Below are 23,684 nucleotides of genomic sequence, written 5' to 3' on the forward strand. Positions count from 1 at the left end.
AGCCACACCACATCCTCATCGTTAATTTTCTAGTTAGTGATGACTGGCTTAGAACTCTCTCAGCTACTCCCTCTGCCCTCATATTTGCAGTTACCTACCGTCAAAAAAATGTGTAAATAAGATTATAAGATAGAAAATTTCACAGAAAAACAATTCAAAATGGGCAACTAAGATGCCCATGCATTGTGAATTGATCAACAACCCTCAAATGTGTCTCTAGTGTTTTAAGAATTTCGTGTGCATGTGGTATCTAGGTAATCTTCATGTTGAATCATAGATTTTTTTGCTTGCAACAAGGACAACTTGCAAAACATTTCAACAAATTCATACAATTTTTTAGAGTAGCCAAGATGTCTTCAAGATAAAAATATAAAACCATTTGCTTCACCGCCAAGTTCAAAATCCTCTAATAAATAGTAACTATTTGGTTGAATGGTTGAAATGATGAAGTAAGAATCATGTAACTATGTCTTCCTGCCTCACGACAGATCCCAGTAATCGACCCCTTCCACTACGTGAAAATCCCAAATTTTTCTAAAAAAATTTGTTGAGCCTGGCCCGTCGAATTTTAAACCCGAAACTCCGTGGCTCGTGGACCACGTTTTCGGTCGATCACACTCATTCTCTACCTCTCTCTCTCACTATTTCTCTTTCTTTCTGCTCTCTCTTACTGTTTCTCTCTCACAGTCGATCGATCGACCTCTCACTCTCTGCCTCTCTCTCTCACTGTTTATCTCTCTCTCTCTCTCTCTCTCTCTCCATTGCTTTCTCACAGTAGATCGATTTCTCTCCCTGTCTCTCTCTCACAGTCGATCGATCGTTCTCTCACTCTTACTGTTTATCTCTCTCTATCTCTCTCACTCAATCGATCGACCTCTCCATTGCTTTCTCATAGTAGATCGATTTCTCTCTCTGTCTCCCTTGATCTCATCTCTAGATCGATCTCATCTCTGGATCTATGTCATCGCTCTCTATTTGATCTCTGATCTCTCAATCTCTCAACATTAGAAACGATGGAGTGATCTCTCGATCTCGAAGTGATCTATTGACTGTTGTTTTTTAAGGTGACTCTCTCTCTCTCTAGGTTGATGGATCCATAGCATTGTTTAGATTAATGAGGATGAGATCTAGGATTTTGGATTCCACAAAATATATTAATTTTGATTTTTTGTTTCCCAAATGTGTTAATTTTACATGAAACAAAACCTAAAAACAAATAAAAATTTGATTAAAGATCCAAATGATGATTTCATAGATCTGAGTGTTTTGATATGATTAGATCTGAATTTTTTCACCAGTTTTTTTCTTTCTCCTTGGATTCAAGTAGATATTCTACGGTGAGATTTTGAGAAGTTATGATTTGTTTAATCTGATTATAAAACGGAGGGAAAATTTTCTTTGTTTAGCGGCTTTAGAGCTCTTCAATCTCAGAATTTTCTTTACTTTTTAATGTTGCAGGAAGCATGTGAGACAGAGAACAGCTTGGGGAAGATCTTTTTTGAACGATCCGAAATGGTACAGATTTTGGATTTTAACTTTTTTCGAATTTTAATGTTTTTTGTTAATTTTGAATTTAGAATTTAGAATTGATAAATTTTATGAGAGTAAACAAACTTTATTTAATAAAATTTATAGGGTTTAACTTAAGTTTTGAAATGCTATAATGTAAGCTGGTATGTAATTTACAGGAGAAGAGGCTTGATGGATGTCAAGAATTGGTCTCTTGAGGTTTATATTAAATCCTTAACATTTGTTAATTAGGGGAGGGGGAATTAGGAAGAAAACACAAATGTGTTTGTTGAAAATTTCTAGGGTTTAACTTAAGTTTTGAAATGCTATAATGTAAGCTGGTAAGTAAATTCATGGGAGAAGAGGCTTGATGGATGTCAATTTGAATGGGTGTTTGAGAGGTGGAACTTAGTGGTGTGTAAATTCAAGGGTTAATTAGGGAAAAAAGAGAGTAGAAATTGAGGAGAAGATACATAGGTGTATGTTGAAATTTATAGGATTTAATTTAAATTATGAAATCCAGTAAATTAGGATAGAATGTAAATTCAAATGGAGAAGAGCCATGATGGATGTCAATTTGAATGTGTATTTGAGAGAGAGTAGTAGGGGTAAAGTCCAAATGCCATAATTTAAATTTTTTGATATTTTAGCTTTTGTGTTTTGGGCTTTTGATGGTTGGAAAGAAGCCTCCTTTAGGCATATGTAGCATATCTAAGGTTTTTAATTTTTAATTTTTTTTTCCCTTTTTATTCTATTTCTGATTTAAGCTGAGACCAAATGTGAGCTCATCACTAGACCAATTATTTACCATTAGACGCGAACACAATTCTCTAAAATAAATATTTTACTGATGTTGTGTTATGCTCTTATGGGACATTGTTTTCAAAAGGGTGAGTCATAGGCCTTGGGGCAATAAATCATTATCTGAAAGATTTGGGGTTGACTAAGCAAATCTTGTTCCTTCATTCAATTTTATTTGGAGACATGTCTTATGCTATCCCCAAAATGCTCTAAGTTCATTTAGTATAGGCCTCATCTATTGAGATTTTAAAATAATCTCTTAACTCTCTAACCTTTTCACTTATTTTTTGATGTTTTTCATCGAAAGTATGTGTCTCACGTGCATATGCTAATTATGGAAATTTTAGGTTGTTGCACCTTCTGAAATTTTATTTATTTATTTTTTCCCCTAAAAATTAGTTAATATCATTATACATTAAATAGCATCGACAGAAACATCTTTTTCCCTTAAAATTTTGATTAATGTTTTCCCTCAATTTTCCTAAAGAAATTGAATTTATCATTTTTTTTAAAAAATTTATGAAATCATTCGATGAGGATTTTTCTTGAGGATTATGCCTCACAAGTTCATTGAAGTGTTTTGCCATGTGTCTCCACGTTTAGAAACAGTGATATGGAAACTTTGACCAATTGGGAGATGGAGTATCTTTGTTCTTTTGCTCTATGTGATGGATGGATACCTCACATTCATTAAGAGTTTATTTTCTTTTATTTCTTAAATTTCCTTCGTGGAGAACACATGTTCTATTCATTGAGAGGTAGAAAATGCCTGGAATATGAATCAACACTGTTGACATAGGTCCTTCATGTAAGAAGATAAAAAGCTATCATGAACTAACAAAGTGGAAAACAGTCCAGGTACCAGATTGAATTTGGCATGATTAAATATGAACAAAAAAATAAACTTAAAATATGTATGTGATAAAAATTAATCTGAATTAAGATCACTACCTGCTGCTTAATGGGACTTAAAAGTAGGGAGCAAGAGTTGGGACTTACTTTCATTTAAGCATATTTATAAGATTCTCAATCTCCCACCATCTAAATGAGTCTCCAACTATAGGCCTTTCGTTTGAGGTGTAAAATTGGGATAGACTTGGATTCTAGCAAATCCTATATCTTTCCATATGGAAGGTAGGAGGAAAATGCTAGGATGGTAACCCCACCAGCTTTTATGGTCACCAGATAACTACTAATTTGGCACCTTATACAACAACCGCATCGTGATTCGTGACAATGGCTTTCTTACAGACCTTGAGATAAGATTTGTAGTCATTTATAAACTGCTGCCAATTCTTGTTGTCTCAAATGATCAAACTCTTAATCTGGATAGCTTTCCGTATCTCGAACGAGAAATTGCAGCCAAGAAAGAGATGATCAACTGTAGAGGCTCAACAGAAAATGTACATGGAGGAAGCAAGGCACCCCCTCATGACATTTGCTTATCCCAAAGATTGGAGTCAGTTATACGAATCTCGCTCTACTATTCCACTCTGTTTAGAGTCATGTTTTCTTTTATTGAAAGTGAGTTTATATTCTTAGTTTAGAACAGAATTACATAATATAAAGGGCAAGATTGTTCAAAAGGATTGAGACCAAAAAAAAAAAAAAAATAGAAAACAGATAAATTTTCCCTGATTGAAAATCAATTAAAAATATCCTAACATTCCTTTTGTTTTTTTTCCTTACCCTCTTAATGATACATGTTGATACTGGGAATTGTGTCCCAATTGCCAACGCATATTCTTGGATTTTTAAACTGCAATTTGCCTTATTATCACAAATGCATGGGACATGGTGCCATATTGTTTACTACCCCATCGTATCTGATTTCCCTTCTTTTATTGAAGTACATTGTCACATGGTGGTGGTGGCAGTGTCCGTGGGTATCTCATTTTTATTTACATATTTATATAGGGATTAGTTCCCATCAAACCTGGCCAACCATCATCCTAGGGTCTAGATCAGTGGACGATCCTTGAGATTCACCACAAGTGAACTTTGAGGCTCATCTAGTGGTCCGAACAGATGAAGATCATTTTTTCAAATAGGACTCCACTGGTATCATTTCTCAATGAGATGGGATGGTGTCAAAATTTTATATGGGGTGGATTTCCTGGACCCGAGAAAGAGGTTATCTGATGTTCTATTAAATCTACAATATATGATTTGTTATTTAATTATTTTTTTTGAGAACTTTTAAGTGCTTATTCATCACCCCTGCTGCTTATTGATGAAATCATGATGGTTTCTATCGTATTTTAATATGTCAATGGTTATTTCTGCTCACCCACGTGACTTATGCTTCCACGTATTTTACAAGTCGTCCATCTAGTTAACAATCTAATAATTTGCTTACAATTTGAAATGGCCAAAGATTACCTTAAGCATGATTTAGGTGGAAACATAGTTGATGCCAGCTGTGGAAGTGGGTTATTTCCAAGACTTTTCACCAAGAGTGGACTGTTTTCTCTTGTTGTTGCTCTAGACTTCTCAGACAACATGCTGCAATAGTGCTAAAGAAGGAAGAAGGCTTCCCTAAAGAGTACTCTTTAACTTACTAATTTGAATTCATTTCTCAGTATATATAGGTTCTGGCTTCAATTTTTCTGAAAGTAGTTTTGATTAATCTATTAGTAGGAATACCTTTTTTTTAAGGGTAAAATTGTGTTTATTAGATTATATATGATGTGGTAATACTTGTTGCCTTGCAGGAACTTAATCTTGATCAGAGCTGATATCTCTCGGCTTCCTTTCGTTTCAAATTCAATTGATGCTTTGCATGTTGGTGCTATACTGCACTGTTGGCCTTCACCGTCTACTGCTGTAAGCATTATTTTGCTTTTGCCTAGTGTATTTGTATCAACACAATTTGTTATTGAATTACTAATCATTGATATTTGTACATTTTCCTTGTTTTCCATCGAGTGTTGATAATTTTTCACTACTAATGGTTTTGTTGTTTGTTCTTTAATGCAAAAATGTGTAAATGTTTAAAATTTTGTCAAATTCGGTGAGTGAAAATTATTATTTCTTGTAAACTATGTTTAAAGCTTGGCATGAACATGTTTAATGGGCTAAACTGCACTAGTCATACTCCAATAGTATGATCTACGATAGTATAATCTCATAAAAAAGTGATATTCTCTATTATATTCGAGCCAAAACCCAAATAACTATAGCCAGCCTTAATAAACTCACCCTCCACATCACAAAAAATGAAACAAGCTCCTATGTGGCCTGGGTTGTCATGACTCGATATGTCTAAACCTTAACCTCCCTTTCTATGTGATATACATTTTCAGGTTTGCCAACTTCATCTCTCTTTCCATTTCTTTACTTCATGGTAAGTGTGTATTTTACTTCATTGAATTTTGTTCATCACTTATCTTTCTGTCAATTTGCCCATATTCACGTCAAATTTGTGCTAAATATTCATATAAAGTAAATTTCATTGTAAATGCAAGACTTTCATATTGCGGAAAGGGAAGAAAATATTGGATCTATGCTGGTTTTGTGGGTGAGCACTTGTTAACGATGGTATCTCATTTGAGTACTTCATAATACAAAGCTTATAATGCGTTTAATGTGTTGTAGGAGCTTCATATATGTTTGGAAGAGCTTTAACTTCTGTTCTTTGGGGAGTTATAGCTGATCGATATGGTTGAAACTTGTTATAGTGTTGGGCACAATTTCAGTGTTAGTATTGCTTGACATTATTCCCTATATAATTAAACTTGAATTGTTGTCTCAAAACTATTTATGTCATTTACTCTGTTTTAATAATACATATCAGGGTCATATTCAACACTCTCTTTGGCCTCAGTACAAGCTTTTGGATGGCACTTATTACAAGGTTTCTTCTTGGATTTATGGATGGTCTAGTTGGTACAATAAAGGTGTGTGTACATGCATGCGTGAGACTATATATTGTTGAGTGTATATTTTCTTCCACTCTTGGGTGTGTCATACGAATCATATCCCAATTAAGCACCATGACCCTCTTCTTTCATAATTCACCCTCTCTCCAACATATCCGTCTTTTGGAGTAGTTGGTTGGTTAGCATATATGAGTTTGAATAGGCATTAATCGGGGTTATAGTTGGTTGATTCTTTCCACCTTTGTGGGTGAGGGGGAGTGTTGAGTGTATATTTTTCTCCACTCACAAGTGTGTCATACCCTAGTTAAGCCCCGTGACACCCTCTTATATTCATAGTTCTACCCCTCTTCAATAGATTGGTCTTTTGGAATGATTGGTTGGTTAGTATGTATGAGTTTCAATAGTTATATGCCGGATGAAGGTTTTAAAAGATTGAGAGTAAGACCAAAAGAATGTTGATTGAAGTAGAAAGAGCTGATGAACACACTTGAAATAACAGAAGACATAGTCTTAGATAAAAGTGAATGGAGGAACATAATTTATTCAACTGACCTCAAATTATTGGGATATGGTTTTAATGATGATGGTGGTTTAGATGGTGTTTGTTTAGATTTTTTATTTCCATTACGTGTGTTTCTCTTATACATATTTAAGCTTCTCTATTTGACTGTATTTAAGGCATATGCTTGCGAAGTTTCCCGAGTAGAAGTTCAAGCCTGGACCGAGGTTCACATTCGGGCCACGTGGGCTTCCCCGGTGGTCCAAATGACACTTTAACCCTCAGAGTTGGTAAATTCTGTCCCAATTCATGCTGATCAGCTTATTTATTTAATTTTTTAAGGCTCTAGTGGAAGTTGAAGGAAAATGTTAGAATTTTCTTCTTTAGTAAAAGCATGAAAAACACTACAAGCTATGCTTCAATTTTAAATGTTTCAGATTTTGTAAGACATGTTATGTTAGTTTCATTTCCTTTAGTTTTTGTAATTGGTGATTCAAAATAAAGTTTTGCATCCTCTTTTTGAACGTTAGTATAGTTGCTTCACACTAAGTTCAAACACATTCTTGTGAGATGACATGCGTCCATCCTAAACTAGGTGTAAAAACACTCCACACTAACATTTTTAAGCATTATACCTCTTAACGAAACAATTCGCGAAGTATTTTAGACAATGGTGGGGCTGGAAAGCAATACACAATTAAACATGAACCCCACGTTAACACGTGTTGATAGGTCTCATTGAGATTGGCACCACCAGGAACCCCACTTTAACACATGCTGATAGGCTGGTGGGTCAAGTTCTTGGGTTGGGTCACTCCCGGAAGTTTTTGTTGAACTCAAGGTAAGAAGCTGAACCTGCAAAATTACTTTTACTATTCTGCATCTGTATCTTCTCATGAGTGGGACATGACGGAATGTGATGAATTTGTTGACGTGCTAACAGTTAGGTCCCCATCAAAACTACTGTTTTTGTCCAAAAGCAACTGGATAGGTTGAAGGCATAAACAACTTGTATATTCTTTGCTAGACCATTTGGTTTGTACATGAATCTAGTTTTCTTTTACTGCACAAAGGCTGAAATAAATGGTTTGGCCAACATCCAAGTAGATGGAGTTTTGTCCTGACTCCTTGATTCTGCACATTGACTCTGCGTGTAGTTATAAATATATCAGGGTTCGTCGTCTAACTGTATTAATAGCAGTTGTTTCTTCAAATAAATTATCTTATCCATGTTGCCCGTTATTAATTAGGGCAAGTTGGACAAAATGTCGAAACTAGTGAAACCAAGAAGCAAAAGATTGTTGTTCTATCTATTTCACTGAGATCATTATGTTATTCTGTGTGTGCCTTGTAAAATATGAGTAAAGATGAATGACTTTGTTCTTGCTCTCCAACTTTTTCAGGTGAACTTTTTTCCTTCTTTGACGGCTTCTTAGAGTCAGAACCAAGGGTACAGAGTGGAAAGGAAACGTCTCAAAGCTGGCTAAAGGTGAGATCCTGATGTTGAACATTGGGTCTATGTCAAAAGGTGCTCGAGTTATTGCTGTAAAGAATGATCTTGCTAAGCTGCAACTCATGTCACCCGTGTGCACTAGCAAAGGGGAGAAGGTTGCCCTCAGCCGACGGGTTGAGAAGCATTGGCGACTTTTAGGATGGGGCTAAATTCAAGCAGGAACTACCCTTGATGTCCCACCCTGCCCCATCTAGAGAGAGAGAGAGAGAGATGGTTGCTACTAGGAACAATTTTTGTTATGTTGAGAAGGATACATGGATTTCTTATTATGTTGTGTAGTTTATCGAGTGATTTTTCTTTCATATTTGAAATGTTACGAAGATTTTATTTTTCTAGTACCAATATGTTGTACATTAAGAAAAAATCGATTGAGATGGTTTGTTCACCAACAAAGGTTGAATATTGTCCCAAATTAAAGGAGTGTACAAGTTGTGAAGGTTTTATAAAGAATGAGAGGAAAGCTCAAAAGAAAGCAAATTGAGATAGTAATGTTGGATATGAACACTTATTATTAGATAATTTGATCATTTTTTAGTGATTTTTATCGTAAAACTATTTTTTGTCTAAAAATGATGATCTTTATGTTTTAGGGGTTATATTTTCCTTACGTAGTATGGTTTCTAAGGTTTTGTTGGTTTGGGATACCTAATCCGGATTTCTGAAACATATTTAGTAACAAAATAGAGCACTGGCATAACCATCCATCATTCGGAACAGTCGCGATCGGGTTGACAAATTGATTAATCAAGTGAGTGCAAAAGTAGACTGTCTTCAGGTGTTGTGCAAGATATATTGAGATAACAAAGAAAAGAAGAAGATAATTATCAGTTAATTTCATAGATTTGATGCAGAACTTTCTCAATGACTATAAGGGACTTATAATCTATGAATTTTTATTTTGATTGAAGGATTTATAATAAAGATTAAACTTGAGGCAATTTTGTAGAGATGACAGTTGGTTGTATTTTTAGGCCTTTTGTTTGATCATGGAAATTAATTGGGGGAAGAGATGAAGGAAGATGATTTGTTATGTGTTTAGAATTCTATTTTTGTCTAATTTATTATTGTAGATACCCCATTTTTGCATCTGCCTAATTCAACAATTCGTCACCCAGTTATTATGGATTTCTAATGATGAGTACAAAGAACTCGAAGGCTTGTGAGTACTATTCTTGATTCCTTCTATTTTTAGTTTTTTTTTTCATAATCCTACTCGTCACGACTAGACATAGAAATTTACGTACGCTTAAGTTCAATACACAGTTCGATAACTTCGAGACCTCGTTACGCTAGGAAAATATGACTTTGAGACTTATAAATAATTAGACAGAGACTAAAAGAAACCTCGCACTAAAATTTGTAAAAATGACCAAAATGATGAAAATACCCCTCATATATTTCAAACCACCGAAAAATCTCGAAAGTACCTACATTGCACTCAGAATATGATTTTGAGTCTAACGGGACCCAAATTAACGAAAACAGAGAAATTTAAAAAAAATGAACAAAATGCCCCTCAATATCCAACTCTAACATAGATACCCTGATCCCTAGGAAAATGAAATTCAAATCGAAAATCAAACTAAAATTTAACCAAGGAATCAATTTAAAATTTAAATCAAGTTCAAACCGAAATTCAAGATAAGATTCAAATCGAAAATTAAACCAAAATTTAATTAAGAAACCAATTTAAAATTCAAATTAAATTCAAATAGAAAATCAAATTATAATCTAACTAAAAATCAAATTAAAATGCAAAATCAAAATTAAGTCAACCAATTAAAACGCAAAATCAAATTAAAAATAACAAAAAAAAAAAATTAATAAATTCTAATCTAAATCGAAATCCAAAATCGAACTCAATCAATCAAACCAAATTGAAATTAAATCTTAATTAAACCATCAAAATTTAAAATCTAATACAAATTTAAATTTAAAACATCAAATTAAAATTCAAATCAAAATATTGACTCGAATAAAAAATTTAATCGAAATCAAAATCAAATTATCGACCAATGACAACTCATCGACAAGGGACCATTAGTAAAACGAGTAGCGTGGGATCCCTCTCCCATTCTTTTAAAAGAAAAATTGAAACAAAAAATAATAATAATAATAAATAATAAAGGCTGCCTTGAACCTACGTCTTCATCTCCCTCATCTCTCCAACGTCCCTATCCCCTTCTTATAACCACCCACTCTCCCATCTCTCCCATCTCCACTCTCTCTCATCTCTCCCCACTCTCCCTCTATCACACAATGGGAGAACCACCATAAAACAGTAGTTGAAGCCACCATTGGAAGGGGGACGTTTTTTTTGAGAGGCTGCCTTTCAAAAAAAAAAAACTTGCAACTTCATCTCAACTCTCTCACGTTTTATCTACCCTTCACAAAGAAATTTGACCTTCTTCTCCATCAACGTTTTTTAGGCTGCCTTCCATAGAGAAAAACAACCTGCACTCCACCTTCTTTTTCCATAAATAAATAATAAAAAAAGAGAACCTGCAACAGCCCTAACCTCCATTAAAAAAAAATAGCAACGTCACACTATTCTCCATCGTCCTCAAGTCTCACTTGCTTCACCTTTAAAGAGCAGAAGCCTCACCTTCATCAATGTTTATAACAGCCCCACAGCAGCCCATACCTTGTCCATTAAAAAAAAAAAACAGCAACCTCTCGCCATTCTTCTCAAGTCTCACTTTCTTCACCATTAAAGAGCAGCAGCCTCTCCTCCATTAACATTTTGGACAGCCACATCTTGTACTCCATCAGCCTCAAGTTTCCTTGCAACTCTCCCTCTCTTCACCATTAAAAACTAGCAATTCACGCCGTTAAACCTCATCACCGCAGTCATAGCTCCGTCACGTTTTCTACCATTAACCATCTTTTCCAACACCTACACTCCCACCACATTAGTTGCCATTAAACTCCTCTCCAACACCTTAACCTGGTCATCTGCCATTAAACCTTGTGGCACCCATCACTATTAAAATCAGCAGTCATACTCTCTTTGCTCTTGGACACCTCTCTCTCACTCTCTCTACTCTCCTTACTCTTTCACAAGGTCCCTAACTCCCATAACAACAACCATAATTATAACCACATTTTTATTTATTATTATTTTTCTTTGATATACCTCGCAGCCACATTGACCCGCATGACACAACTCATAATCTATTTTAAGGTCTTTTTGAAGGAATCCATGCATCCGAAATTATTTGACGAAGGTAATTTCTCTTTTTTTCTTTTTTTTACTTTATTTTTTATTTTTTATTTTCTTGACTTCATTTTTTTATGCATCTGAATTGATTCATCGATTTTTTTGGTATACGTGGCACTAATACCTCGCAGTCACATTGACCCACACAGCACAACTCATAAGCTATTTCAAAGTCTTTTTGAAGGAATCCATGCATCCGAAATTATTCGACGAAGGTAATTTTTCTTTTTTATTTTGTTTTTTATTTTCTTGATATCATTTTTTTTTATGCATCCGAATCGATTCATCGATTTTTTTGGTATACGTGGCACTAATAGTAATCTTTGAGTTTTGAAAATATTAGTGGATCGATTAATTGATTTTAGTGTTGGTAGATCGATCGAGTTAATTTTCATACAAAATTAAAGAGCCGGCTCATTGATTTTTAATCAGATCAACTCATTGATTTTGTGATGTTAACGGATCAATTCATTGATTGATTTTTAATTGGATCGATTCATTGATTTTGGGATATTAATGGATCAACCCATTGATTATTAATATTATCGGATTGATTTACTCATTTTGTGATGTTAATGGGTTAAATATTTGATTTTGTGAAATGTATGGGCAAATTCATTTATTTTGGCACACGTGGTGAGTTAAGAAATCAAAATTTCATTGATCAAAATTGTCGAGTCGATTCACTGAATTTGTGTACATTGGAAGTTTAAAATTAAAATTTTCTATAAAATGGGCATGTGGGTCGACTCGTTGATTTTGTGTATATTGAAAGTTTAAAATCAAAATTTTTCATGAAATGGGCATGTGAGTCGACTCACTGATTTTAGTGCATGTAGCGATTCAAAATACCAAGTTTCTTTTATTAATAATTTTTGGATTAACTCATTGATTTTAATACACGTGGCGATTCAAAAAATCAAAATTTTTTATTAATAATGTGTGGGTTAACTCACTGATTTTAGTGCACATGATGATTCAAAAAAAAAAAAAAAAACAAGTTTATTTGATTAAAATGTGTGGGATAATTCATCGATTTTTTTTATGCACATAGGAAGTTTAAAATCGGATTGTTTTTGTAAATGTCGTCAATGAATCAATTCACGAATTTTCTATACATGGCATTAAAAATCGATTTCATGCTTTTCAAAATATGACTGAATTGATCCATTAATTTTTGGTGCCATGTAAGCCTTATTAAATCGTGGGATTCTGCTATGCAAAATTCGAGAAATCATGTAATTACTTTAGCCGTAAAATTTGTTTAGCAAATCCAATGTAATTTGATGATGATTGGACCCAAGTTTGACCTTTAGTTTTTAAATGTTGACCGTAGGATATTTTTGAATCATAGTAGAGACTGATAATCTTCATCAGGTGGGCTCGGTGCCTAGCACCTTCCGAAACCCATAATCTGACCCATTACCCATTATTCGTGGACCAACCTGATCCGTTTTTGAATTATCTATGGTTCCTAGACCTAAACTAGGTGATGACTCCCTATTCTTTAAAAATTCCCAATTTTACGAATCGGACGCCTATTCGCTATTTAGCGGACGGCTGGGTCAAGTGGATTTCAATTATAACTTCTTGATAGTGTTTGCTTACATTCATAAGGTAATTAGGGTTCATGAAACTAACCAGTAATAGTTATACTCTAATTATATTGCCCTCCTAATTTATTTTAGATCAAGCATTGACTAAGTAGATAGATTGTATGATATCATCCATCTAACCATGATATCTTCCCTCATCATAGACATGACATCCGTTCTTGGGTTGATTCTATGTATATTTATAATTTTTACAACGATAAAAAAGGGAAGATTACAGAAGGTTGAATAGGTTGTGATTACTTAAATCAAGGATTGTTACCAACTGTGATTGCATAAATATAGGGACTGTTATGGTAACAATTGAAATATTATCCTTCTATACATATCTATTAGACGATTATATAGCTTTTATTATCCCTTATGAATAAAATAGATGCCAATTATATTAATAAAAGGAGATACACGTAATCACAAACATGCGCCCTCAATATGCAGGTGATCCACCAAGTTATCAATCCAGAATACAATTCACTAATAAAGAAAAAATGAATTGAATTAAAATTTCAATATCTTACATGATTGTACTTAGGTTTAAAAAGAAATATTTTATGCCTCAAAAAAATGGAAAACTGACAAAGAAATTTCCTAATTAATTGATCTTAGTTAAGCCTTATTTTATACTCTACACATAAATAGAAAATGTAATTGGTAATTTACCCAAGTCATCTAAACATCCAAAACTGTGTCTTACCACACACATTGTGATGAGACACACTACTAATGATTAATGAGTTGGTGTATCTCATGCCTCCTTATAAGATGATGTACTATTGTTCGATAGAAGTTTCGACATTGGAATAAAAAACTTCTGATAGAATGATGGAGAAAAAAGTCTACAAAGCAAACAAGTAGGTCAATGCAAATGCATAATGAAAATAGAGGATGATGAAAAATTCTAAATTCATGTGAAGTGAAGAATAACGAAGGGACGTGGAAGCACTAGGCTCAATAGCCCTTCCAATAACGAAGGGATGTGGAAGCACTGGGGTCAATAGGCCTTCCAATGTAACATGAGTTTTTATTAGGCCAATGAAGGCTTGATAATAGGGGATTTAGAGGCTTCAGGATGGGAGCTTAAAGGGGTTAGCATGATCATGTACCATTTAGAGGCACGAGATACAGAGTTTAATCGCTAAAATTTCAGATATTCAATTGGTTTCCAATAGGATTGGTCTCTTCCAATTAGACTTAAGCCAATTGAGGTCACTTAATTTGTGTCAAGATGATAATGGAAATTTAGTTAGGAGAAGTGAACAGGTGAGGAGGAATTTGGTTACCACAGTGTAAACGTGGAGAAGATAGACCATTAGAGAGAGATGGAATATTTTTATATGATCAATTTTGAAGAAGATAGGGATTTCTTATCATCGGCAAATATAGGAGATGTCAAGAAAGGCTGATCAACCGAAGTTGGAATCTTATAAGGACTTGTCTTCCGAGATCTCTAATTAAATAAGCAAGCCCATTTCAAAAAATAACTCCCCTTCTTCTAATTCTAATGGAAAAAGTAAAGGAAAAGGAAGGAAGGTCTGGAAAAAGTCTTCAGTCTAATTCGATAAATCTCTTTGAGCATGGAATGTGATCAAGCTGAAATATTCAAATATAGGGAGATCAATAAAGGAATTCATAAGTTTCGAGGTTTAATTGATGGACCCAATCCATGTAATGACTCCAGTTCAGGTTTAAAAAGGTGTCCAAGTCTAATTAAATGATTTATTAATGTTCATGCAGTCGCCTCCTTGATATTTTCAATTAAATGATTTATTAATGTTCATGCAGTTGTCTACGTAAGAGACTACTTACGATCAGTGGGTGGTGTTAGGCGATTTTAATACGATCAGTGCATTCGTTAATGGATGATTTAATCAGTGGAATTGGGTTTTTCGGTTTCGCAAGGCTACTTTTGTTATTTACTTGTCGGAGAAGTGACTGCTAAGGCTTAGGATGTGGATGTTGGAGGTAACTTTATGTATAGGGTAGTACTATTTTAAAATTGTCAAAATGGCAAGAAAAGTGTGGAATACGGGAAGGTTTGGGAGGATTGAGAGCAGAAAAATGATGGCCAAGGAAAGATTCCATGATAGTCAGGGGCAAATCCGTATGAATCCTCTAAGTTCAAGTCTTGCATTTTAAGAGAAGACTGAATTTGCAGAGGTAAATTAAGTGTACCCCATCGAGGAATCGGTCTTTGCAGTGTTGATCTGCATAGGTAGAAGAGAATGCTAAGGAGGGAGAGCAGCATAAATTGAAGAAAGCCAGCTTATGATGCAAGAGACGATGGACTACAGTTAATGCTCAAATAATGGGTGCTATGATTATTTTTGGCCAAGAAAGCAAGAGAATGCATTAATAAAACTTTTTGTACAAGAGTGTTTAGGATGAAATAGAAAATTAGGACCAGTATTAGGTCTTTCAAATTATTAGACAAATTTTCACTCGTTCATCAGCCAACCAAGGAGCATAGAGCTTAATTCAAGCATTACATCTTGGCAAAGAAAACCAGAATATCTATGCGACTAAAAACATATATACCAGCAGCCCACACCACGCTTTACTCATCTCTAAATTAAAAGTGTATCCACCACCTGCAAAACCTGGATCAACAATGCTACAGCCATGAACATTGATTATAAACCAATCTATTGATTTTGTCTATGGTTTCCTCAACTCACAACATCACTAAAATATGTATTCCTGCAAACTCTCGTCACCAAGCAAAGGTGCTATTCTATCGAAAATTTGGAAATGATAATATCTTTTAGTAAATGATTTCTCCATTTGATCAATGTTCATCCCAATACCATTTTGTTAGATATGAGCCACATAGCTCAACCCGACATGTAATCCACATGCTCCACAATTATTAACTTCCACAATTGATTGAGTAAATATAAATTGAGAAGTCCGTTATATAAGCAATGCTGGCTTACAATTTAGTTGGAGATTCTGTTATAATTAAAAAAACAGCTAGCAATCAATTTAAAGTACCTCTATAAAGAATAATAGATCTTATTTATGTTTACAATGTAAAAATTAGCACTACAAGAAAATGTATATATAGCGACGGTCAAATTACATCGGTAGGTGTAAAGTACTATAGTGACGGTTCGAAAAAGGTACCGTTGGTATAGAGTTACTTTCCCGTTTTTATTTTTCCTCTTCTTATATTTTCCAAAGAAGTTTTTTTTTTCTTAAGTTTCTATTTTCCTTCAACCAAACTCTCTCGATTTTGATCTTGTACTCTCGATCTCGTTATCTCTCTCAATTTCGATCTTGTATTCTCTCGATCTCCTCGTTTGGAGTGTTATAGTTGATCTGAAGAGATCGAGTTGAATCAGCAAGGCTTATTAAAGACGAAGCTTTAACTCTTGCAAGGATTACTTTTTTGTAGTCGATTCTTTCAACAAAATCATTAGAGATATAAGAATAATGGAGGAAACGAAAAGAGTTGTAGTCATTGTTAAGCTTATTAGGGACAATGTTTTAATGGGTATAAGAAAACAACTTCACCCGATATTGAATGGGGGAAAGTTGTTACTACCACATGCATGTTATACAATGTTTTCAGTTGAGAAAAAAAAATTGTGAATACTTGAAGGATGTAAAAGTACCAGATAGTTATTCATCAAATTGCTCAATGTGTGTTCAAATCAAATAATGCAAGATATTAAAGCTCAAGAGTCATGATTGTCATGTTCTGTTGCAACAATTTATTCCACTTACGCTAAAAGGAATCTTGCTTAGGAATACGTGTTTGACTTTGATTGAGTTGTCCACATTCTTCACACAATTATGTTGTAAGGTTCTAAGGACATAAGAGTTAGAATGCCTTGAATCTCAAATTGAGCTAATACTTTGCAAAATGGAGATGATATTTCTATCAGCTTTCTTTGATATTATAGTACACTTGCCTATTCATTTAACCAATGAGACCAAGTTGGCCGAACCAGTGCAATATAGGCGGATGTATCTAATAGAAAGGTACTTGCATAAGCTAAAATCATATGTGCGTAATAAAAACCATCCAAAGGATTTTATTATTGAAGGGTATCTTTTTGAAAAATCGTTGCATTTTATTCGACGAACTTGCATGGGATTGAAACGAGGTTCAATTGACAAATGCATAATAATGATGTTGTTAATGATGGTTTGAGTGAAAAATTATTGATTTTCAAAGAAAATGGTCTTGTTATAAGAAAGGCAATCTCACAAATGTTGGGATAGAGTGAGTGAGAACAACCTTGCCTGTACGTGTTAAGCAACTGTGATGAAATTGCTATATTTGTTCGATAAGATAAATTATTTTAAATCATTTTTATTTATATTCGTAATTAATACTTATCCCTAATTAATGGAATAATTTATTGTACAGACAATACAAACAGATGATTAAAGACATTTATAATCACATGAGTGTTAGGGATGTGGTACAAAAATATGTGAAGGAGTTCAATGAGTGGTGTAAGCATCATGTATGTGATAAATATTATCAAAATTTATTAAACCCACTTAAATATAGTTCTAAATGTATTAATTTCATTCTTTGATCGTAATAGGTTTCACAAATACGACTAAATGGTGAATACATAGATGAACAAATCTATCAGTTAACTCTTGGTCCTTCCCATAATGTGATTTTTTTAAGGACTTTATTGTAAATGGCTTTAGATTTCACACCAAAGAATGAGATAGCCAAAGAAAAACTCAAAATAGTGGAGTATTTATCTTTGTAGAAACACATCATTTTGCAAGCGCTATGGACAATAATTTGGTGGCAGGTAATGTAGGATACTATGGCATCTTAAATGATGTTTTAGAGTTGAAGTATCCAGGTGGGAATCGGGTCATACTATTCAAATTTCATTGGTGGGATGTCATAAACTGTGGGGTATTCAAGCAAGATGAATATGGCTTCAAGTGTTTGAATGTTACACGGAACTTAACCACCAATGAACCATACATTCTTGCAAATCGAACATAACATGTATTTTCTATAAAAGATAACACCCATTATGATTGGCGTGTTGTAATAAATACATAACCATGAGACTTATACAATATGGAGCCGGAAGATGATGTAGTAGCAAAACCTTTCCTAGATAATGAGCTAGGGTTGCATCAAAATGCAATTGATACAAATGATGATGTTATCATTTGGAAAAATGAAGAATATCGAAGGAGTACTTGTCAAAGGATATATCGGTGATGATCAAGGCTTCATTAATGATGATGATGATGATTACGTCTAGTATATGATTATGTAAATTGTTGTTTTTTTTATAATAATAGTTCAATTTAATAAAATGAAATTAATCTTTCATTTGATGAATATATTGATTTTAATTATCTGAGAAATTGTTTGTTAGATATGTTGCGTAGAAAATCATCCAAGTAGATAGTCTAATGATAAGGTCCCAATAATTTCACTTTGGGATCGTAATTTCACTAAGATTATCAATGTTTCAATGCTAGTTCCTTTAACATAATAATGAAGTATATTAAAATCTCAAATTAATGTAGCTAATAATAATTTGTTACTAATTTCAGGTGAAAATGGTACATTCGGAAATCAACAAAAGATGTAACAACTACTGTTACAATGTACAATTAAATAGGAAGCAACCAACCAAAGCTAAGCTGATTTGGATACCACGTCACCGTGCCGCGGCTAGGCATAGCCACGCCACAGTCAACTCGAGGAGTTTGTCCTCGAGATTTGCACAGAAACTTTCAATTGCTTCGGTGGTTGTAACTAAATGGGTCCTTCGAATCAAATCATCCACCAAATCAACCCGATTACCCGAATACGAATATTATAAATTGGAGGGTTGATTTCAGAGAAAAGGGCTCTCTTCTTTTGTAATTTTTAAGATTCTTTCTTTGTAATTTTCTATCATTTTCCTTTAAGAGAGCTTTTGAGTATAGTGAGAACATCAAGAGTGATCCATTAGTACTTTCTGTAGTTCTTTGGGAGCTATTAAATAAGGATTATAGTGCATCATCATCTTCTTCAACCATCTTCTACTTTCTTTTATTATTTTCTACAACTATAATTCTTGTAATGATTGGTTAAGTTCTCATTAGAGAAGTTAAGAAAGCCAGAGCAAATTCATCCCTCTAATGTAGTGTTAGATTCTTACCTTGTTTGCATGTTTATTATTCTGAAAACTCTCCTCTGATTAAGGTAATCTAGTTTATATTTCTGATTCAACTTTGATAGCCATTACTTAGATAAGTTCAAGAACGGTTATGCTCTATGACTAATCAGAATATAAGTTGGGCAATCTCGATCATATTAGGATTTTCATGAATAGCTTTCGATTACTTTCAAAGATTTAATTGCTCCACCTTCCGATCCATGAGCAATGACTGGCTTTATGGATTAAGTTAATCTTAGAATTTATCTACATTATGAATTAATTGTAAAGGCTTGATTGACTTCTCTAATCTCTCTCTCTCTCTCTCTCTTATAATTTCAATTTTTATTTTCTGTTTAGATTTCAATTTACAATTTGGTTTCCATTTTAGTTTCTGCTACAACTCTGTTTTGTTTTCAAAACCAATATGTTTTTGTTTCTAAACTCTGTTTTGATTTTAATCCGAATAACCTTTTAAATCCCAACTGTCCCTATGGAACGAATTCGACTTACCCAAAGTCTATCTTTTAATCTCTATTTTATACAGCAAGTTTTATAAACGATCAAAATGGCGTTGCTGCCGGGGATAGCGAATTGATTCATTTTCCAATTCGGAAAGAATCCGAAATAATTTTCGAAATAGATCCGAAACTTGTTTTGCTTGAAACAGAAGCCAAACGAAAAGAAAAAAAAATTTAAAAAAATTTCATTACAATCCTCAGGATATCAGAAATCATTTCCAATTTGAAAAATCAATTTTCATCAAAATTTCATCGCTCCGCGGTTGCCCCCTAGTGCTCCACGGTGATGTGGCAATATTTTTTATTGATTTTTGTTGAATAAGTTTCTGACATCATGGACATTGTAATGGTCATATTATTTTTTTCCTTAACATTCTGATTTGAATAATTTTGTTATTTTCAGGTGAAGGACTTGACGGAAGTCGACGGAAGTTGACGAAAGGCGACACGTGGAACTTTTATCCACTGAATTGGTTCTCTCACCAAGATGATCAGCAACTTCGAATTTTCTCTGCATTTTATTTTTCTTAGAAACCAATTTGTATTAAGAGCTTGAATTTGTATTGAATTTTTAATTTCATCCAAGGAGTGCTCGGATTGTAATAGAATTAGGGACGGACGATAGTGGGATGAAACTATCTCAGCCCCTTGGGTTCGTACACCAAATTTGGTGTTGGTGGCCCGAGTCGACTCAGCTCGATCATCCCCCGTCTAGAACGGGAGGTAAATTTTCGAAACACTCATGCATCTCTCGCTAGTGAGTTTCTGTATTGCTTTTGAGTGACTAATCTGTAAACATTGGATTCGTACATAGTAATAAGGGCATCGTTACGAGGATGGCACCATAAGATAAGAATCGGATTTCATTACCGATATCTTGCCCTTCTAGGAAATCAAATTCACAGCCAATTAATTAATTAAAATTTGATTAGATTAGACTTTAGATTCCATCGAGCTCAAATCAAAAGTTACACCAACTATACTTCTTGATCGTGAACAGTGCTTAAGCGCAATCCTGTCCTGTAGTACTATGTGTATTCGGGGGATAGACACACGTCTATTCTAGAAGAGAGGTGACTTAAGAGTTCCCTTGCCTAAGCATCGTGCGCCACCTCTCCCCTAGGGATTAAACTGGCTGTTCCGATTTTAGAGATTTGGGTTGGAGGCTTTGATTAATCCTTTGAACCAGTTAGGAGCTGTCTAGTCATAGGCACCCAGTTCTCAAGAGTGAATTTCTCCTTTTTATTGTGTGCAATTTGGTAGTGTATGTTAGGTAGGAGATCGCAGAAAAATCCAATTATTTTTTATCCGGAGATCACAAGGTTTCACCCATTACCTAAGGTTAGACAAGAAAGCAAGTTCTCACTCCACCAGTCCCAGAAATGGATCCACATCCACCTCCACCTCATCACAACCATGAGGATCAGTGAACTCTCAATGAGTTGCTCGCACCTATTATGCCAACCCTCCATCGTGTATAGCTTTACTTGTCGCAAATGTGGCACAATTTAAAATACGGGCAGCCACCATCAATATGCTGTCCAAATTCCACGATTTCGAAAGCGAACAACCGTACAATCACCTCAATAAATTATTGACCTTATGCCAGACATTCAAAAATGGTCACCTCGATAATAAGAATGTCAAGCTTAGGTTATTCCCGCTCTTTCTCGAAGATCATGCTGCGGCTTGGTAAAACTCCTTGGCCTCTAACTCTATCAGTACGTGGGATGAGTTGTCGAGAAAATTCATGGCCAAATTATTCCCAATGACGAAGATGGAATAATTCAAAAATGCCATTCGGAACTTCAAGGGAAGACTAGATAAAGAGTTCTCCCAGACTTGAGAAATGTTCAATAACCTTCTTGTCAAGTGTCCGCACCATGGGACAGACAAAGTCCAGTTAGTTAATTTCTTTTATCGTGGTCTCCCAATAGCCCATCATATTCTTCTCGAGTCTATATGAGAGCGTACTCGATCTGCGGGATGCGTGGATCCGTTTTTGACCCTTGAGGTTTGGGAGTCGCCACCTAGTCATTACGGTCTAGGAACCGATGAATGACTCTAAACAGATAAAGGACTAATCTAGAACAAAAAAATTTGAATTCGGGGATCATGTTACGGGGTTGGTGTTAGGCACCAACCCCGCCCGGCTAAAATCGGTCTCTACTAATTTCTCAAATAAGTTACATCGCTAAAAAACCTAGATAATAATAAAATATACCTTTCCGATAACAAAGACTTTGTTCCCTCAGATCCGACAAAAATTGCTCATTTTACCGTATTTCTTATTTCGTTTTGTCTCCGAATTTGATTTCCGATCTCCGAGGTAAGGTATCTCTTTTTTCTTGGATTTGAATTCTTCGAGTTTGCTATGGATTTTGGGGTGTTTTTGAAGGGCTTTTAGGTGTTTTTTAGGCTAAAATCGAAGAAGGGATGTTTAGGTAAGGAGTTGAGACTCCAAAACTAGGGTTTATGGGAGGCTAGGAGGGCTTCTAGACCTATTTCTCTTAGGGTTTATGAGTTGATACGAAAATAGGGTGTGAGCACTTCTATTTATAAAAAATTTTAGGGGTTGATTTTGATAGAGTTAGTATTTAATTAGAGTTATGTTTTAGTTAAAATTGTTTTAGGTAGAGTTGTGTTTTAATTAGAATTGTTTTAGGTGGAGTTGTGTTTTAGTTAGAACTCTATTAAATAGAATTATTATTTAATTGGAACTCTATTATGATTTTGACTTTTGGTCTTATTTGATTGACTTTTAATATTTTGACTTTAGTCTTAATTTATTGACTTTTAATATCTTGACTTCATTCTTGCTTATTTGACTTTAATTTTGACTTTAGTCTCACTTGAATGACTTTAATACCTTGACCTTGGTCTTGCTTGATTGACTTTAATTTTTTTGAGAACCCTCCTTTATTATATTTTTAATTCTTTTGACCCCCAAATGGAGGGGTCCTTAAAGAAATATCTCCCGAACCCTCAACAATTTTTCATGAGAGCCCTTCAAAATTTTAAATTAATTTTATTAATGTTTCACTTTAATTATTTAATGTTTTATTTATTAATTTCGAAAATTTTAATTATAAAAATTATGAAATTACCGTTTTACCCCTAGAGAGGACTTTTTACGTTTTAAGTCGGTTTTTAATGTTCTATGATGTTTCAGAATCGATTTTTCGTAAGGAATTCAATGGAAATATTAGTTTGTGTCATTTATGGAATTTTTTGTGTGAAATGGTTGTGAACTTTATGAGGGGTATTTTCGTAATTTTGTTGAATTATGTTAAAATTGGCAAAGTGATTTATTTGATTTCGATCTGTTGTTTTATGTGTTTGAATGAGTTTTCCTAATTGTAACGTAGGCTCTAGGGTTATTTTGATTTTAGGAGTATTTTGGTAATTTGGTCATTTTTAGTGATTTTTATAGTGAAGCTTCTTTTTAGGTCTGCAAGATGATGATTTCTATGTTTCTAGAGTCGTATTTTCCTAGCGTAGCGTGGTTTCTAAGGTTTTGTCAGTTCGAGATACCTCATCCAGATTTCTAAAACACATCTGGTAACAAAATAAAGCAATGGAATAAACATCCATCATTGGGAACCGTTGCGATCAGGTTGACGAGTTGATTAATCAAGTGGATACAAAAATGGGATGTCTACAGATGCCCCTCTTTGACAGGGGGTTGAAGCAAACTAGATAGCAAATCTATTTTGGTAGATAGTGCGATATCCGAATGCCAAAGCTAGTGACAGTTCATTTTGCAGCCTGATTTAGTAATTCGTCAGGATGTTCGGATCTTTGGGCATAAAACTCTCCCCGAATTAAAAAGTTGTCAGGTCCTTGAGCATGAGCTCTCACTGACAATGTCAGATCCTTGAATTTTAGAGAATTTTTCTTGACTAAAAAGTGCAAGTGTGAGTGTATGTATTGTGTGAAACTGAGCAAAGATTGAGAAAAGAAACTAAGCATAATCTAAGCATAAAC

At 34.3% G+C, this 23,684-nt stretch overlaps 1 protein-coding gene across 10 annotated transcripts; it reads left to right on the forward strand.

Annotated features, from left to right (window-relative positions):
• The first annotated feature begins 463 nt into the window (after positions 1–463).
• LOC147388217 (uncharacterized) lies at positions 464–8,545 on the forward strand. Of its 10 annotated transcripts, XM_086421386.1 has the most exons (9): positions 478–1,064; positions 1,459–1,515; positions 4,688–4,855; positions 5,025–5,136; positions 5,616–5,830; positions 5,908–6,009; positions 6,107–6,209; positions 6,870–6,980; positions 8,094–8,545. In XM_086421386.1, the coding sequence occupies exons 6-9, from the start codon at positions 5,971–5,973 to the stop codon at positions 8,189–8,191; spliced, it is 351 nt and encodes a 116-aa protein (XP_086277512.1). In that variant the 5' UTR covers positions 478–1,064; positions 1,459–1,515; positions 4,688–4,855; positions 5,025–5,136; positions 5,616–5,830; positions 5,908–5,970; the 3' UTR covers positions 8,192–8,545. The 10 variants fall into 10 exon arrangements, 7 of the variants coding, with proteins under 7 accessions (XP_086277512.1, XP_086277509.1, XP_086277510.1 ...); XM_086421383.1 differs by lacking the exon at positions 5,616–5,830 and having other exon boundaries at positions 479–1,064; XM_086421384.1 differs by lacking the exon at positions 5,616–5,830 and having other exon boundaries at positions 479–1,064; positions 4,709–4,855.
• Positions 8,546–23,684: the final 15,139 nt, after the last annotated feature.

This window comes from Akebia trifoliata, chromosome 13, assembly GCF_017979445.1.
Source record: "Akebia trifoliata isolate Shusen 1 chromosome 13, ASM1797944v1, whole genome shotgun sequence".
NCBI lineage: Eukaryota > Viridiplantae > Streptophyta > Magnoliopsida > Ranunculales > Lardizabalaceae > Akebia > Akebia trifoliata.